The sequence below is a fragment of the Tiliqua scincoides genome, chromosome 6 (assembly GCF_035046505.1).
Source record: "Tiliqua scincoides isolate rTilSci1 chromosome 6, rTilSci1.hap2, whole genome shotgun sequence".
NCBI lineage: Eukaryota > Metazoa > Chordata > Lepidosauria > Squamata > Scincidae > Tiliqua > Tiliqua scincoides.
The window spans coordinates 8,232,937-8,249,900 of NC_089826.1; the positions used below are offsets into that span (position 1 = coordinate 8,232,937).

The 16,964-nt window shown below is 43.8% G+C and overlaps 1 protein-coding gene across 2 annotated transcripts in view; it reads right to left on the minus strand.

Moving 5' to 3' along the window:
• Window positions 1–13,017: 13,017 nt before the first annotated feature.
• Window positions 13,018–16,964, minus strand: part of CNOT6L (CCR4-NOT transcription complex subunit 6 like) — a 39,936-nt gene continuing 35,989 nt past the window's right edge. For both annotated transcript variants that reach the window (XM_066632614.1, XM_066632615.1), the window contains one exon: window positions 13,018–16,401. In XM_066632614.1, coding sequence (XP_066488711.1) covers window positions 16,189–16,401 — 213 coding nt within the window. In that variant the 3' untranslated portion in view covers window positions 13,018–16,188. The remainder of the gene's footprint in view (window positions 16,402–16,964) is intronic.

Below are 16,964 nucleotides of genomic sequence, written 5' to 3' on the forward strand. Positions count from 1 at the left end.
GAACTTCTCACATGCTATGCCAAAAATAGGAAAGTGTTTTGAATTGGTGATTGTATCCAAACATAATAAATTCCTGTAAATTGCTATGTGTACAAAAGAAGGGAATTACCCCTGCAACAAAGCAAAGAGGCTAGCCTGTTCCAGAAACCCGCTCCCTACAATCTTTGAATCCGAAGTTACTCTTGCAACCTATTTTGGGCTGCCTGATCACCTTAGAGCAGTGATGTTCAACCAGTGTGCCGTGTGCCACAAAAGGTCCACAGGTGTGTCATGGGATTTTTGGTTGAAAATCACTGAAAAAACTCTTCTGGGGTTCTCCATCTCTGTTTAAGAACATAAGAACAGCCCCACTGGATCAGGCCATAGGCCCATCTAGTCCAGCTTCCTGTATCTTACAGTGGCCCACCAAATGCCCAGGAAGCACACCAGATAACAAGAGACCTCATCCTGGTGCCCTCCCTTGCATCTGGCATTCTGACATAGCCCATTTCTAAAATCACTGTCTGTAATAATGAATTGTCTGTCCTTCTTCCTCCACCAGTAGTTCCAGCAGAGGAAGAAGGACAGACAATTCATTCACTGTCAATTTGTTACTACTGACAGTTGCTCTCAAAACAGAGCCACAAAACCCGAAACAGTCTCGCAGAAGCCAGAAGTGACATCACAAGAAGCTAAGACCATAGAGAAGACCACAGAAGTCAGTGTGCCATGAAAAAATAAATGTAAATCGCTGATCTAGATTTTGAGATGAGCAGGAGGGAAGGGGGAGCAAGGCCAGGTAAATGGGAACATAAGAACAGCCCCACTGGCTCAGGCCATAGGCCCATCTAGTCCAGCTTCCTGTATCTCACAGCAGCCCACCAAATGCCCCAGGGAGCACACCAGATAACAAGAGATCTGCAAGGCTTCCTGGGAATTGTAGTTAAGAACATAAGAACAGCCCCACTGGTTCAGGCCATAGGCCCATCTAGTCCAGCTTCCTGTATCTCACAGCGGCCCACCAAATGCCCCAGGGAGCACACCAGATAACAAGAGACCTCATCCTGGTGCCCTCCCTTGCATCTGGCATTCTGACATAACCCATTTCTAAAATCAGGAGGTTGCTCATACACATCATGGCTTGTACCCCATAATGGATTTTTCCTCCAGAAACTTGTCCAATCCCCTTTTAAAGGCGTCCAGGCCAGATGCCATCACCACATCGTGTGGCAAGGAGTTCCACAGACCAACCACACGCTGAGTAAAGAAATATTTTCTTTTGTCTGTCCTAACTCTCCCAACACTCAATTTTAGTGGATGTCCCCTGGGAAACGTGTACCAGGGTTTCCATTTCATCTACTTGCGCTTAGTGACCATGGGGCGTGTGGACAAAGGCATGGAGTTGAAAGCTTTGTGGCAAAAATGAGTTTCAAGGAAGGATGTGAAGGAAGTGAGTGAGGTGACATTCCGATACAACAAAAAAAGGATACACAAACTTTGCAGAATGCACTGTGAAAAATAACACAAACCTTGCCCTCAGGTTTTTAGTTGAAGGCAATGACATGTCAAGTTAGGAAGGAAAAGGGAGGAGAACCCATGGAAGAAAGGCAGGGTGAACAGCTGTCAACCCAGGCCAGTGGAAATGAATGGGCTTTGGAGGATTTTCATCATTTGTATGTGGCTTGTGCAGGAAAGTGTCCCAGCCATTCATGCAAAATGGGTGGAACAGCCCCATTACTTCTGCTTTACAGTCGACTGGCTTGCCCTGATGATGGTCTGGCTTGACCTTCTGTCCTGCTGTGTACTTTCTCTGGCTCTGAGGAAGAAGAAATATTTGGGGAAGTTTAAAAGAAAGAAAAAAAACACACACTAAACATTCAGCTTACAAAGGTTTTCCTGTTCTGCAGCGGGACTTTTCTGCGATAGATTCGGGCAATAATTGTGGCCTGTTCCCTTTTTTGGATGGTTATAAAGAGGTGCTTAACCGAAACTTTCGGAATATCACGCCGCAGGTGCGATGAAGGGGCTCTTTGTGGTACTGATCCTAGCGCTGGTTACAAGTGACATCACCCCACTCTATGGTGAGTAACCGCCATGCTGTTTCAGGTTTGCACATTTTGACTTTAACGTGAGCCAGAGGTTCCAGAATCCACCTTACATGGTAGAACAGACCCTCTAGGACAGCCATTTTCAACCACTGTGCCATGGCACACTGGTGGGCAATTTTAGAGCCTTGTCAGTATGCAATGAGACAAAAAAAGTTAAAAACAACCGCTCTAGGATCTCTGAAATAATAATAAAATGAGTGCTTCTGAGAACTTGCAGAATGCCTCCCCAACATGCATGTGTTCAGAGTTATATAGAAGTGCTTCTGAGAATCTTTTCCCACAGTAATGTATTGTTTCTTGTGGCTATAATGCTCTTACTCCAGGGTTTCCAAATACAGCATTGGTAAGTCTAAGTTCTTCCAGGAGGTCCCCCCCCCCCACCCATGATGTCATGTCATTTAGCCAAGGGGTCCTGTTAAAATCTCCAGGTTTGCTTTCAGTAGTCTTTGGAGATTGATGCTGATTCCTGGAAAGTCCATGCCTATTCCAGACATAGGGGACCTGTATTTTCTCTTGATTTGTGTATGTGGTTAGGGCATAGTACAGTAGATGTGCCATTGGGTGTTACAGCCAGCCAGATTCTCTCGCATGTGTCTATGAGAGTCCATGTCTGTCTGTTCCGTACATTTAGCCTTGTGTTGCAGCTGGGTACCAGATTGCCTGAGGTTATCTAGGGAGTTCACAGCACAGGCAAGTTTCAAACCAGAGCCCCATTTCTTTGCCGCTATGTGACACCAGCTTCCTTGAGCAGGCTTGGTTACAGGCTGTGACTTTGAAAGGGTTTGCGACCCAGCACTGAAAACCTATTCACAGTGCTATGAGCTCTCCGCCAAGTACAGCCACCCCTTTTTTAACATTGATTTTTATTCATTTTGTTTAGGGTTGTTAACTGCTTTGTCTGTGTGGTTGGTTGGTTGGTTGATATTGCATTAATTTATTGGGGTGTTATTGCCTTTTTACTTTGTGAAATGCTTTTGGAAATGATGTGAAGAAACAGATTGTACGTTTTCTTGAATAAAGACTTAAATACTTAAAAAGTAGTCTTATTAACTTTTATAAGCTTGTAATTTTCATGGATTTTAAGTTTCAACTGTTGGGAAATTATTTGGTTACATTTCCTGCTTTTTATTGAAGTGATGCAAAAACATGTTTTTATCACAACTAAGTTTGCATTTTTTTCACCACTGGCCCTTCAGATGCTTTCAGTAAGTGTGTGTGTGGGGGGGGGGACGACGACACAAATTGGGATTGCCCCCACTGTCCCTGCTTGCAACCTCCACGCTTTCAACAGAAGGCATGAATGTTGTTAGTGTTATGAATATTAATATCTCTATACCACCTTTCAACAAAAAGTAGTGCATAGAGAGTAGATATGTACAAACTATGTAGGTTGTTGAGTGTGACTGGAAACTTTGTACATCCAGAGTTGCATGCACACATATCTCTATACCACTTTTGAACAAAAAGTAGTGCATAGAGACTAGATATGTACAAACTGTGTAAGTTGTTGAGTGTGATGGGAAACCTTGTACATCCATAATTGCAGGTGCACACATGCTCTACTCAGACCTTTGGCTAAAGGTGCAGAGGCTGGGTGTAGGATCAGCCTGTACAAGCCTGATTCTCCCCCTCCATACATTCAGTGTGTACCTAACTGTTGTGTGGTCACAGCTGGGCTTGGCTATTGTCTGTCTTTCGAAGTACCTATACTTCCAGCTCCTGCTGAAAGAGTTGGGCTTGAGACTACTTTGAGTCATGAGTGGTGAAATCAGCAGGGCAGAGTTCAAGGGGCAAACGTGACCATTTGGTCTAGTATTGGGACCCAACTTGGTTTTCTCTGTTTGGGAAGAATAATTTCTGGTTGCCCCTTATACAAATGAGTGAATTTTGGCAGACTTGCACAATGAATTCAGTTTGCAGACAGTGATTATTCTGAATTGAAAATTGTGAGTTGTTTTAGTGTGGAACATACAGAATGCTGCATATAGTTCAGAGGATTGGTTGTTGAACTGAACAGCATTGCTTATTTGCTATTGAAGGTCTCTATTGCAACACAATCTTTCACGATTTGTTAGAATTGAACCTGCTCAAGTATGAACCTCACCAGAAAACTGAACCAGTAGCTTTATCTTAACCTAAATTGGTTGGCAATCTTCAGTCTTGAAAGACTCTGGTATAAGCCTACAGCACCCGGTATTCCCAGGCAGTCTCCCATCCAGGTACTAACCAGGCCTGACCCTGCTTAGCTTCTGAGATCAGATGAGATCGGGCATACCCTAAATTATCACAAAGGGTTGTAGTGAGGATTGGGGGGGTAGGGTGGGATGGTGGAATTCAGCCGAATCAAACATGCCACCCTAAGCTACTTGCAAAAAGGAAGAGGGATAAAGCCATAAATGAAATATGGTGCTAGAATCTTAACATTCTTCTCTGTTTGCATGCAGGTCTTCCCATAGAAACACTTTTCGCTCATATTGGAAGATGTAAATGTCTGAAGCACTCCTTGTCAGCCTTTGGGCCAAGGCAACTTAAATCCATTCAAGTAATTCCTCAGGGAATGCATTGCAGAAGAACTGAAATTATGTAAGTAGTGCTTCCTCCCAATTAAAGAAATCTTAATCAGTTCATTGTATGGGTTCTTTTGTCAATTATTATGTTCTGCAAGTAAGAAGTATCCTATTTTATGTGTCAGTGACGATCATCTCAGAAGAAGCATCTCCTCTGGTTGACAGAAGAGGGACGCTTCTTCTAAGACAGCCGTTTGTCACTTGCAATCGTAATAAGCCCTCGTATTAAAAATAATCTATTGCTGTCTGAATAATTGGGGGCATCTTTTAATTGTCTGAATGTTTTTAATTGATAGATCTGGTGATTAACAGATTAAACACTGCTGCGCTGGCCCACATGCTGATGCTTAGTTTTGTAATGGGGCAAAAGGCTAATATTTTTATGTTCCAGACTAACTCTGAAAAACAGCTGGAGAGTCTGTGTCAATCCCAGTGCTGCGTGGGTTGAACGATTACTTAAAGAACTGACAAAGAGGTAATGCATTACACATCCATTTGCTTGAACTACAGTAGTGCTGTTCAGCTAGGGGCACGTCACACTAAGGCATGTGGTGCTTGGCCACGGAGAGTGTTCTACTTGGGTGTGAAGAGCCAGCTGTCATGGAGACTGAGCAGCCTGGCTTAACCTCACTGGAAAGAAGGCAGCAGGGGGAGAAGTAAGGTCCCCCTTACTGTCTGACATGCCCTGGCCCCTGGCCTTCTAAAAAGTGCTGGCTGGACACAAGGCCAGCCCAAGACTTTCAAGCACCTGATGTGGCATGTCAAGTGCTGGCCCTCCTTACCTGATGATGCGTGTAACTCTTCTCACTTCCTGGACTGGAAAAAAGGGGGTGGACCAGAAAGAGGAAGTGTGAAGGCTAGGACAGTAATGTGCTAAAGAGGCAGTCTTGCTCTCCACACTTCCTCTGCTGTTTGACTCTCTCGTTCTTTTCCAATCCAGGGAGCGGGAGGGGGACGACCAGTGGAGGAATAATGGAGGATGGATAGAAGTGGGCATATCCACAATCTGTTTTCAGAGGCAATTACCAGCATGGGCCTCATGGATAGTCCAGTTGAGCAAGGAGAGTACTGAGTGGAGGAGAGACCAGGAGAACAATAATTTGCTATTGGAGAACACTAATCCCTAATTAACAAAAATTGTGATCCCAATGTAGGGCCACACTCTAGTGCTAATGGCCCAGGTACTTAGTGCACTTTCTGTGCAGGCAGCACAGAGTTTGACCATCTGTGGCCCCCTTGGCTTACTGTAGCCATTTAATCACAGCTGTGTGTTAGAGGAAGACTACTAGACATGGCTTGTAGCATCCAGTGGCGTAGCTAGAGGGGGTGAAAAGCACTACGTTTTGCAGGGAGCCTCACCATTGTGCAAGGGTGACGAACAGGCCTTGCTGAGGGAGAGTCAGCATGGCTTCTGTAAGGGTAAGTCTTGCCTCACAAACCTTATAGAATTCTTTGAAAAGGTCAACAGGCATGTGGATGCGGGAGAACCCGTGGACATTATATATCTGGACTTTCAGAAGGTGTTTGACACGGTCCCTCACCAAAGGTTACTGAAAAAACTCCACAGTCAGGGAATTAGAGGACAGGTCCTCTCCTGGATTGAGAACTGGTTGGAGGCCAGGAAGCAGAGAGTGGGTGTCAATGGGCAATTTTCACAATGGAGGGAGGTGAAAAGCGGTGTGCCCCAAGGATCTGTCCTGGGACCGGTGCTTTTCAACCTCTTCATAAATGACCTGGAGACAGGGTTGAGCAGTGAAGTGGCTAAGTTTGCAGACGACACCAAACTTTTCCGAGTGGTAAAGACCAGAAGTGATTGTGAGGAGCTCCAGAAGGATCTCTCCAGACTGGCAGAATGGGCAGCAAAATGGCAGATGCGCTTCAATGTCAGTAAGTGTAAAGTCATGCACATTGGGGCAAAAAATCAAAACTTTAGATATAGGCTGATGGGTTCTGAGCTGTCTGAGACAGATCAGGAGAGAGATCTTGGGGTGGTGGTGGACAGGTCGATGAAAGTGTCGACCCAATGTGCGGCAGCAGTGAAGAAGGCCAATTCTATGCTTGGGATCATTAGGAAGGGTATTGAGAACAAAACGGTTAGTATTATAATGCCGTTGTACAAATCTATGGTAAGGCCACACCTGGAGTATTGTGTCCAGTTCTGGTCGCCGCATCTCAAAAAAGACATAGTGGAAATGGAAAAGGTGCAAAAGAGAGCGACTAAGATGATTACGGGGCTGGGGCACCTTCCTTATGAGGAAAGGCTACGGCGTTTGGGCCTCTTCAGCCTAGAAAAGAGACGCTTGAGGGGGGACATGATTGAGACATACAAAATTATGCAGGGGATGGACAGAGTGGATAGGGAGATGCTCTTTACACTCTCACATAATACCAGAACCAGGGGACATCCACTAAAATTGAGTGTTGGGCGGGTTAGGACAGACAAAAGAAAATATTTCTTTACTCAGCGCGTGGTCGGTCTGTGGAACTCCTTGCCACAGGATGTGGTGCTGGCGTCTAGCCTAGACGCCTTTAAAAGGGGATTGGACGAGTTTCTGGAGGAAAAATCCATTATGGGATACAAGCCATGATGTGTATGCGCAACCTCCTGATTTTAGGAATGGGTTAAGTCAGAATGCCAGATGTAGGGGAGAGCACCAGGATGAGGTCTCTTGTTATCTGGTGTGCTCCCTGGGGCATTTGGTGGGCCGCTGTGAGATACAGGAAGCTGGACTAGATGGGCCTATGGCCTGATCCAGTGGGGCTGTTCTTATGTTCTTATGTTCTTAAGGGGCCCTTCAGAGCCTGTCCTGGCAGTGGGAACAAAACTGAGGCTTATGCCTGGCTCTCACCTTGCACACCATGGTAAGTTTCCCTGCAAAGCTTAGTGCTTTGTATGCCCTCTAGCTATGTCATCCCATGGGGAGAAAAACCCTAGACTGAATTGGACCTGTAGCGGGTGGCAAGGAACAAGGGCAGCTTCTTTCCCCTGGCAAACGGCAAGTGGGGGGGGGGGGAAGCTGGATTCTGAACAGAGGGTTCAAATCTTGTTAGGGCTTTGAGGACGGTCTCTTGGATCCCTCCACAACTCAGAAGCATACACTCATTTCCCTATGAGCAGTATAGGGTGTTCTATAGTGAGTGTCTTGTGAATGTGCTATTTTTACTTCAAAGACCTTTAAGAGACATTCAGTCTTACCTTTTGCTAATGTCGTCTAACAACTTTCTCTTTTTCCGCTTGCAGAAAATAGCAAATGATCCCAGATTGACTTTTCTCATGCCAGAAAAGCACAGAAGCAAGAAAGACATCATTCCATCTTGCCATCATCAGCTTTGCCTTGATTTGTCTGTGTCAGTGACACCTACTCAAAACTGCAGTTTAAACAGCATCTGTTCCCTTTGGAAATGAAGGGTGGACATCAGTAACTCACCTGAGCTTTCGGAATAAAGTAAAAGGAATGTAAATGTGCATTTAGAATGCTTACAATCTCTAGCAAAACCAGCTGTTACATAAGGCTGCTAAAACTAGATGGATGTTACTTCAAAGGTACATAATGCAGCTTGAATCCAGATGGCATTTATGCATTACAAAGCAATGAAATCTCCACTTCCAGGTTTTGTTTTTAAAAAAAATCAAGGTTCTAGTACTCATGACTGCAAATTAGCATACTACATATCAATCTGAGTCCCAAGTCCTGCTCCCATCCTAGAAATAGTATCCTACAAACCGTTGTGTACTCTTCACAGTTCTCTATATTCTACCCTGATCGCAAACCCTTGTCCTTGCGCATGCATTGGTGTCTTGTGAGAATCTCATAAGGCTTTTGCTGCATCAGGCCTGGAGGTCAGCCAATTCAGCACTGGGCTTCAAACAGGGACTAAACAGGTGCTGCTGGGATCCCCTCATGGGAATGGTGCAAAGGAGGGCTAACAGACATTGTTGGCCCTTTGCTCCAGGACCTGATTTAGTTCTAAACGCTGATCGTTGCTACACCTTTGTGCTAACGAATGCTGGAAGTTCATTCTGCTTGTGTCACTCCAGGACCAGAGTGCACAACACAGAGCCTTGCATTGGGGATAGCCCTAGTTGGCAACTCATTTTCAATGGAACCATATTTTCAATTAAGGAAGGGTTGGCCAGCAACAAGCTCCAGTCACTTGTTATTGGCAACCTTCAGTCTCGAAAGACTCTGGTATCGCACTCTGAAAGGTGGTTCTGGCACAGCGTCTAGTGTGGCTGAAAAGGCTAATCCAGGAGTGACAATCCCTTCCACACCAGGAGCAAGTGCAGTCTGTCCCTGCTCTGTCTCCCTGGCTATGGGCTTTCCTTCTTTGCCTCAGTCTGTTGGCCAAGTGTCTCTTCAAACTGGGAGAGGCCATGCTGCACAGCCTGCCTCCAAGCGGGCCGCTCAGAGGCCAGGGTTTCCCACCTGCTGAGGTCCACTCCTAAGGCCTTCAGATCCCTCTTGCAGATGCCCTTGTATCGCAGCTGTGGTCTGCCTGTAGGGCGCTTTCCTGGCACGAGTTCTCCATGGAGGAGATCCTTTGGGATCTGGTCATCATCAATTCTCACGACATGACCGAGCCAACGCAGGCGTCCAGTCACTTATTTGCAGTCAAAACAGAAAGACAAAGAGCTCTTTCAGCCCCTCCCTCTCAGGTGAACAGCAAGGGAAGCTTTGGAAAGCTTGTACACTGGAGGAAGCCACAGAGTAAGGAGATGGCTTACCTAGAACCTCCTTTGCTAGAAATCTAAAGAGGTGAAAGGACCCTCTGGTTGCAGCTCAGCTTTTGGGGAAAGTAGCAAGTGATAGCCTATGTCTTCATTTGGGGCTCCTGCCATCAATCTTGGGGTGGAATACACATTTGATGCAAAATAGCACTCTCCACTGCTTGTTCAGCACCAAGGGGCCAAACAGTCAGCCCCCCAAAGGATATCATAGTTGATTGTTCCTGGTTTTGAGGAAGCTAGAGGTTAGCTAGCATCTGGTTTTCTACTAGTAGGAACTTCCTGGTATCTTGGATGGCAGGAACTTTCAACAGAGCAAGTTCTTACTTATGTTACCAACTTCTCTGCTGCATATGACAACCAGACCACAGCTTGCAAAACTACATGCTGTTCCAGCGAGCCTGGATCTTGAACATGACCCTTTAAGGCATGTGGTGGAGCCAATACAGTAATTATCTAAGAAAGCCAGACTCTATTTTATTATAAACATAGACATTCATAGAAAATGGAGGGCTTTCAACAGAACATGACTCTAAGCACTGACTCTGAGCCCCTAAAACCAGCCATTTGTTGGCTTTTATTTTACTCTTTGCTTTCTTCTCTTCCATCTGTCCTGTTTTTCTTTTGATTCTTTCTCGCCCCTCCTTTTCCTTTTCTTGTTTTCTTTTCCCTTTTGTTATCTTATGACTCTCTTTGGTGCAATGTTATCATTGTCACCTGGCTGATCCCCTTCCCCTTGCTTTGTGCCTCTACAATCTAGAGTAAACATGCTTTGGATAAGAGTACAATAGTAGGTTTCTAGGGCTTAAGTGAGAGCCTATTGTCCCTTCCCCGTTGTCTCAGCTTCTTTCCACATTGTTGGAATGTTCTCCCAATAGACTCCATAAGGTCTTTCTGCACTCTGTGGGGCTTTACTGAAATCATGCACGCATTGCATGGTTAAGGCTGCAGCACTGGCTATTTTTCCAGTCATCTTGGCTCAGCTCCTGCACAGAGACCCTGTGAAAGTAAGCATTATTTTATTATAAGCACTGCGAAAATAAGCATTCGTCTCCCAGCTCTCGACAAGAAATGAAGCCATGGTTAGCATCTCTAGGTAGTTAACCCCTCCAATTCTCCAGCATACCAACAACCTTCAGGTCATTGTATACGTTGCGTGACACATCCCCAGATTTTCTAGCAAGCAGTTGATAGGAGCGTCCAATTTAAATAAATAGGAAGCAAAAACTAACCGTGATTTGCTGAAACATATCTTCTTGAAACTGATGTTTCCAAACTTGTTTGCTTCACATACTATAATTGAGGTGCACATTACCTTCAAGCATAAAATAGTTTTTGGAAGTGTTTATGAAATGTAAAGGTGGTTCTGGATAAAGGATGTCAAGGGACAGTTAGGTGCAATACTGTCATTTTATTACCATTGCTTGTTTTTAGAGTTTAGTTTTACTGTGCATTGCTATGTTTTTTTGTGTGTCCACTTTTGTTTCAATGTTTTGTTTGCCACTCTTAATTTGTTGCTTGTTATTGCTCTCCCATTACAGTTTTATGTATGCTGACAGCTTTCATTAATATATTGACTTTTACTGAAGCTTTAGGATATGGTCTTTTATTAGCTGTCTTAGGGCGCAATCCTAACCCCTTATTTCAGTGCTTTCCAGCACTGACATAAGGGCAATGAAGTTCTGAGGTAAGGGAACAAACATTCCCTTACTTTGAGGAGGCCTCCATGAGTGACACCCAACTGCAGGATGCAGCACACGTCCCATTGGCACCGCTGTGCCAGTGCTGGAAAGCACTGACATAAGGGTTTAGGATTGCGCTCTTAGGCACCCATGTAAGTGGGGGAAGGCAGGACAGAAATTTATTAAATAAAGAATTTTGGAGATGGCTGATCAAAACATAGTTTCTTTCTTACACACAGAATCAGCAAGCCTAATATGCCAAGATAAATCAAATTCCTTTTTTGATTAATTAGAAACAGAGAAAAGGCAGACCAAAGCTTTGAAGTCAGGTATGGCAGGGTGAACTGCCAGTCTGGCTTTTCTTTACATTTGCCTTGTGCACATGTTCAGAGACTCGTTAGGCATTCCAAAATAATTTGTACAATGTAGCTGAATATTCCCCCCCCCCAATTCTTTATGTGTATGTATGTACACACAGAGCCTCATAACACTAGTTGACTGTATCTATTCTAAAAGTTGCTGACAGAATGGTGTTGGATTACACCCACTGCTTGTGTTGGCAGTGCTATCGCTCGGAATGTCAATGCAAAAAAACACCAAAGCAGAGTCATGTTTTCCACAACAGGTGAACAACAGGTAATTAGTGAGCAAATGAGAATACCATCTTCCCTAGTCATGAGGCCACTGTAATTGCTCCCACATATAAAGCTAGGAAACAAGCCACTGACCACCCATGGACACCTGAATAGGAATCCAGCACATTATGCAACTCTCACTGACTTGCTTGCAGAAAAGGTGCAGGCACAACATTAAAAAAACCCCTCTAATCTCTTACAATTGCTTTGTTTCCTCTGAAAACATACCGTATGCACTAATATTTAGATAAAGCACATTTTCCTGTTTCCTGACAACGTATGTTCATCTTGCTGTTTGGTAAACTTATGGACTGGCTGGAATACAAGGCAGCTCCCATTAACCCTACCTAGAGTGCAGGGCTCACAACCAGACAGATCATCATTTAGAAGTGGGGCTATACACACACCCAGTGCGATTTATGAGACTGCAGCAGTAGCCCTTTTTTAGTCACACTCACACAAGGCTGCAGAGGCCACATGTGGGGCTTGCGCAGAGGCCACTGTATGTGTGACTCGGCCCTACGTTCTCAGCTTATTAAAGCAGCATTTATGATTACCCGAAGCTAGGAGACAATACAATCTTTGCTATTTGAAATGGAAAAGCAATCACACCCCCTCGAGGAGAAGCACGGTGTATACATGAGCCCCAACTGGATGAGCTCCTCTATTTATGCACTCTCCGGCGCATAGCAAATGGAATTTTGTCTTACTTGTGTTGAGCAGAAGCTTCCTCTGCACCACATCAGAAGCTGCCGTTTAAAATAACTTACAATATGGTTCTGAGGTACTACAGGCATGCCCCCATATCTGCAGATATGAAGGGACGCCTACCTTATAAGACATTAAAAACATCACTTCCGATTGGTTTGTAAAATTGGTTTTTTGCCTCTAGGGTTCAGTCTGAGCCCGGCAGAGGCTGTGGATGGATGTCCATGACCTCTGCTGGTCTCAGAAGACCTTCCAAAGGCAATGTGCACTGGGGGGAGGTGTGGGGGGCCCTGAAGACTTGATCCACGGATAAATGAATCCGAAGATATGGGAGCCCCCCGTATTTGGGAAACAGTAAGCCAAGAAGCCCTTGTGTGTGAATCTCCTCCTTGTGCTTTCCAGAACCAAGACAATAACCCACTTAAAAGAAAAAGAACTATGCAACTTCTGAAAAGGTATTTTGAGAAAAAGAAAGAGAAGACAGTTACACAGTAATGTACAAGTCCGTTTCAAAGCAGAGGAAAGCCATCTCAACACCATCCTGCACCAGAGCACACTGGGTAACTACAACTAAAAAAACAAAAGAAATTGAGCTGTTTACAATGTTTCCCAATCTTTTTATTTATTTCCCTCCCTTCCCGACAACGTTACAAAAGATTGTGTTTTTTTTCAATTATTATTTAATAAACCGGCTCCTCTGCAGTTCATATACAATCACAGGTGAATTTTTTTTTTAACTCCATTTTATACAAACATCTCAAAAAAATATTTGGGAGTGAAGTATGGTAGGAAATATTGCTCACATTGCTAGTTAACATGCACATGTGAAGAGGAGGAGAATTGTTAGTGCATACCTCCAGAGCATGAAAGACAACAGACTGAAAATGCCTCCAAGTAAAGATACAGTAGATGACCTGGATCACAACCCAGCAGGAAGAACTCCTGCTGAAGGCCCACAGAGGTGGACAGGAGCTGGAAACTTCCATTATTTCCATGGGACTCAAGCAGGAGAACTTCCTCTGATAGACTGTGTCCTTACAAAAAATGAAATTAAAAAAGGTAATGTCCACAAAATTTAAGTTTTTCATGCTATTCTACTTTCCAGTACTATATTGCAATTGCTTTGTCAATGTATATATACATGACCATGTACGTAACAGTTTTGAGGTATATAAAAAGAGATACCTGCACCAAGATGAGGAGGAGAGAAAATGCTGTTTTTGTTAAAGGAGAAAATTTTTTATCGCGCTTTGTGAGTTATTTACACTGAAGGAAGAACTACACATTACAAGAAAAATGGAGCTGCTGTCAAAAATGGTAGCCCCATGTCAAGTTCTCCCCATGTCAAGTTCTCTTAGTATAGCATAATCTCCTGATGTCATCATGCTGAGCATTTTTCCACCCCACCAGGGTGAGCCAATCATTTGGAGTGGGGTCGGCGGGTAAGTGCACACCAAAAAGGATGGCAGGGTGTGAAGTTTCACTACACAGTTACTGGAAAGTGGGAGAACTTGAGGGCTACCATTTTCTACAGCAGTTTCTTGTTCTTTGTAGCCTCTCCTTGAATTGTCACATGAACTTCAAACTGATGAAAAACCTCTCCAGCGGTAGGCACTTTTGAAAGGGAATTACAGTCTTCAACAAAGCAACTGCTGCAACTCATCCCCACCCCATAAAACACAAATCAAGAAGAGGGAGTAATTTCTACAGAAGCCTGATTCAATTTCCTTTGTCATTTTACACATAGCTAGCAAACTGGGAAGAAAAAAACCACACACAGTTAAAAGATATACATTTCAGCATAATGGACAATTGTGCCTTAGGATTGAAACTATTTAACTGTTTTACTCTTTTAATTTTCTTTTTTATGTGTATGAATGAGACAAATATAGGCTCTTTAAAAATTTTCAATCACATAATGGAAAAAAATCTCATTTATTAAAAATATCACATTTTGAGACTAGAAACAGTAAAGTGCATGAAAAGTTTAAAATATAAGCTCAAGGAATCTCATATAGCAGCAAAGGAGCAGAATACAGAAAAACTTAAAAAACACAGACAGAACCTTGCCCTTTATTGTTGTCTGAAACAGCTCAATCCACTAAAGAGCTACGGTTAAGCCACCTCCGTTCATGATTTCAACGGACCTGGAGTAATTCTACCCAAGCCCCACTGAAATGAATGGTGGTGACTCAACAGTAGCTCAGGGCAGATGGCAGTCACAGCCTTCTAAAGCGACAGCATGGTGATTTTACTGTGCTCCTGAGGCACAAAGGGTTTCAAATGGCCACCTGGAGCATGGAGATAGAAACATTGATAACACATTTTTAAAGAGAGCAATTAACCATTGGGAATGAACCAGCAGTGTTTTTTTAAAAAGTTACCTTTGAGAGAAAAATAGGAACACACAAACAAAAAGAATTGTTAAAAGCAAAAGATGGTTATTTGGCAACTAGGACCAGGAAAAAATAATCCCCAGAATGATTATGGCCCTACTCTCTCATTTTGACACGGAGGCGAAATGTGCCCAGACATGTCACTTCTCTCAAAGAACAGGCAAAAATCATTTCTAGAGTTTTTTTTCCCCTGTACCCTTCTTGGCTGAATATTTTCAACGGCTTCTTTTGGAGAATGGAGTTCCAATTTAAAAGGAAAATAAGGATTCCATGGAAGGGGGTAGAAACATATTTGCTCTTTTGTGAAACCACCCACAAGAATTCTTGCCACTAATATTAAACACAGGATTCTGTGTGCCTCTCCCCAATCTATGTTTAGAATTCAAACTCCTCTCTCTCCCTGCTTCAATGGGGTCTGATGGATTGTCAAGGCTGGGTCTCTCAAAGCATGGTCTGATTAATAACGCAGACATTCTTCTACAAAGACGACTGCTGCTGGGGAGCACCTCAAGGAGATCTGTAACATTCCCATTATCAGCTACGTAACGGCTCATGCCTTCCAGTAAACAACAGGGAGTCAGTGATGTACGTGGTTTACCAGACCAGAAGATTCACAGGTGTAAATACTGCCCTGCTACATGCAAACTCCACTGCTTCAATGAAACTTGCACACGTAACTCAAACAAAATACAGAACAACAGGCCCTGTTGGAATGGCACACACAGGCAAAATCTTCAATGGAGTTTCATATTATTGCAGTGGCAGAAAGTTATTTAGAGCCAGGCAATACCTTTGGATTTCTAAATTCAATATGAGACTTCAGTGGGGAGGGGACGTCAGGCCATACTGCTCAACAAATCAACAACAGTAAGTGCTATTTCCAATTATAAACTTTTCCCAACGAGACCAATACATCAATTGTACCCACTCTTATTTCAAGATGCTTTTAAAAAAAGCCACGCACAAGCGTGAGGCTGGGAAGGGAGGTATGGTTCACTTTGCGATAATCTGGGGGGGAAAAAACATTAGCTGTGGATATGTACATATAAGCAAATCCTCCCATCTGACTTGTCCATTTATAAAGGCAGCTTTCAATGAAACCAACAAAGCTTGCCAGTTTAAAATATAGATATAAATATATATCTTAAAAACAAAAACCTGGAAAGGGAACAAACAACAACTTTGGTTCCAGCCCTAGTGCCAAATGGTACCAATATGCACCAAAAAATGTGCAAAATCTTATCATCAAAACACATAATGAAAAGGAGCTTGAAGCAACAGCTTTTAAAAGGTTGGCCATACTTCACTCCTACATACTTTGATTTACAACTGTACAGGTCCATAAACAAACAAACAGGTCCCAGCCCGCAAAAGGGGCAGGGCTCCACTACCTCCTGATAGGTAAGTGGACACCATTGAGAGGAGGCAGGAACGGAGGATGGAGCTCAAGCTGCGTCAACAGTGAGAAGTGGTCTGAAGGGATGTGAGGGTGAGGGCACCCAGTGATGTTGTTCTCAACCAGCCACTGAGGGTCTAAAGGCCCCAGGACACCAAGCACGTTCATGTGAGTGTTGGAATAAAAAATGTAGTCAATCACACCCTGGAGAAAGAAACAGAAATACTGATTTAAAAAAAAAAAAAAGACCCCCCCCCCTAACAAATTCATCCACCAAGAGCCATCTTATACTGCCCCCTTTTTTAATGGAGAAGCTGAGGGAAGCACCTTAATGCTTCTGTTGCTGGAAGCACCCTTTGTGAACGGAAGGGGCATTCTGCTTGCAGAAGGGTTCCTTCTGCTTGCATGGACATTTCTAATAACAGAAGCTGAGTACTACCTGAGGTTTGCACCTCTTGTTGCACCAGTACATCAGGAACTGGGAGGTGACAGAAGGCGTGGGCTACACTTTGATTTATTTGTTAAAAGGTAGCTGACCAAGGCCTCATCAGGCTTGCTTGGAACGGAAAATTGCGTCCCAGAAGCGCTGTGGCTGGAGTGCAGATGGGTGTTCACTGCTTGAAACGCTGGGGTAGCTAAAGCAAAAAAAAAAAAAATATTGCCACACAAAAATGTGAGGGGCAGGCACCCCTAAAACATGCTGGGGAAACAAGATGGCAAACTTCCATCAATCTACGCTCCCTATCACATGTCTGCTATAAGCTGAG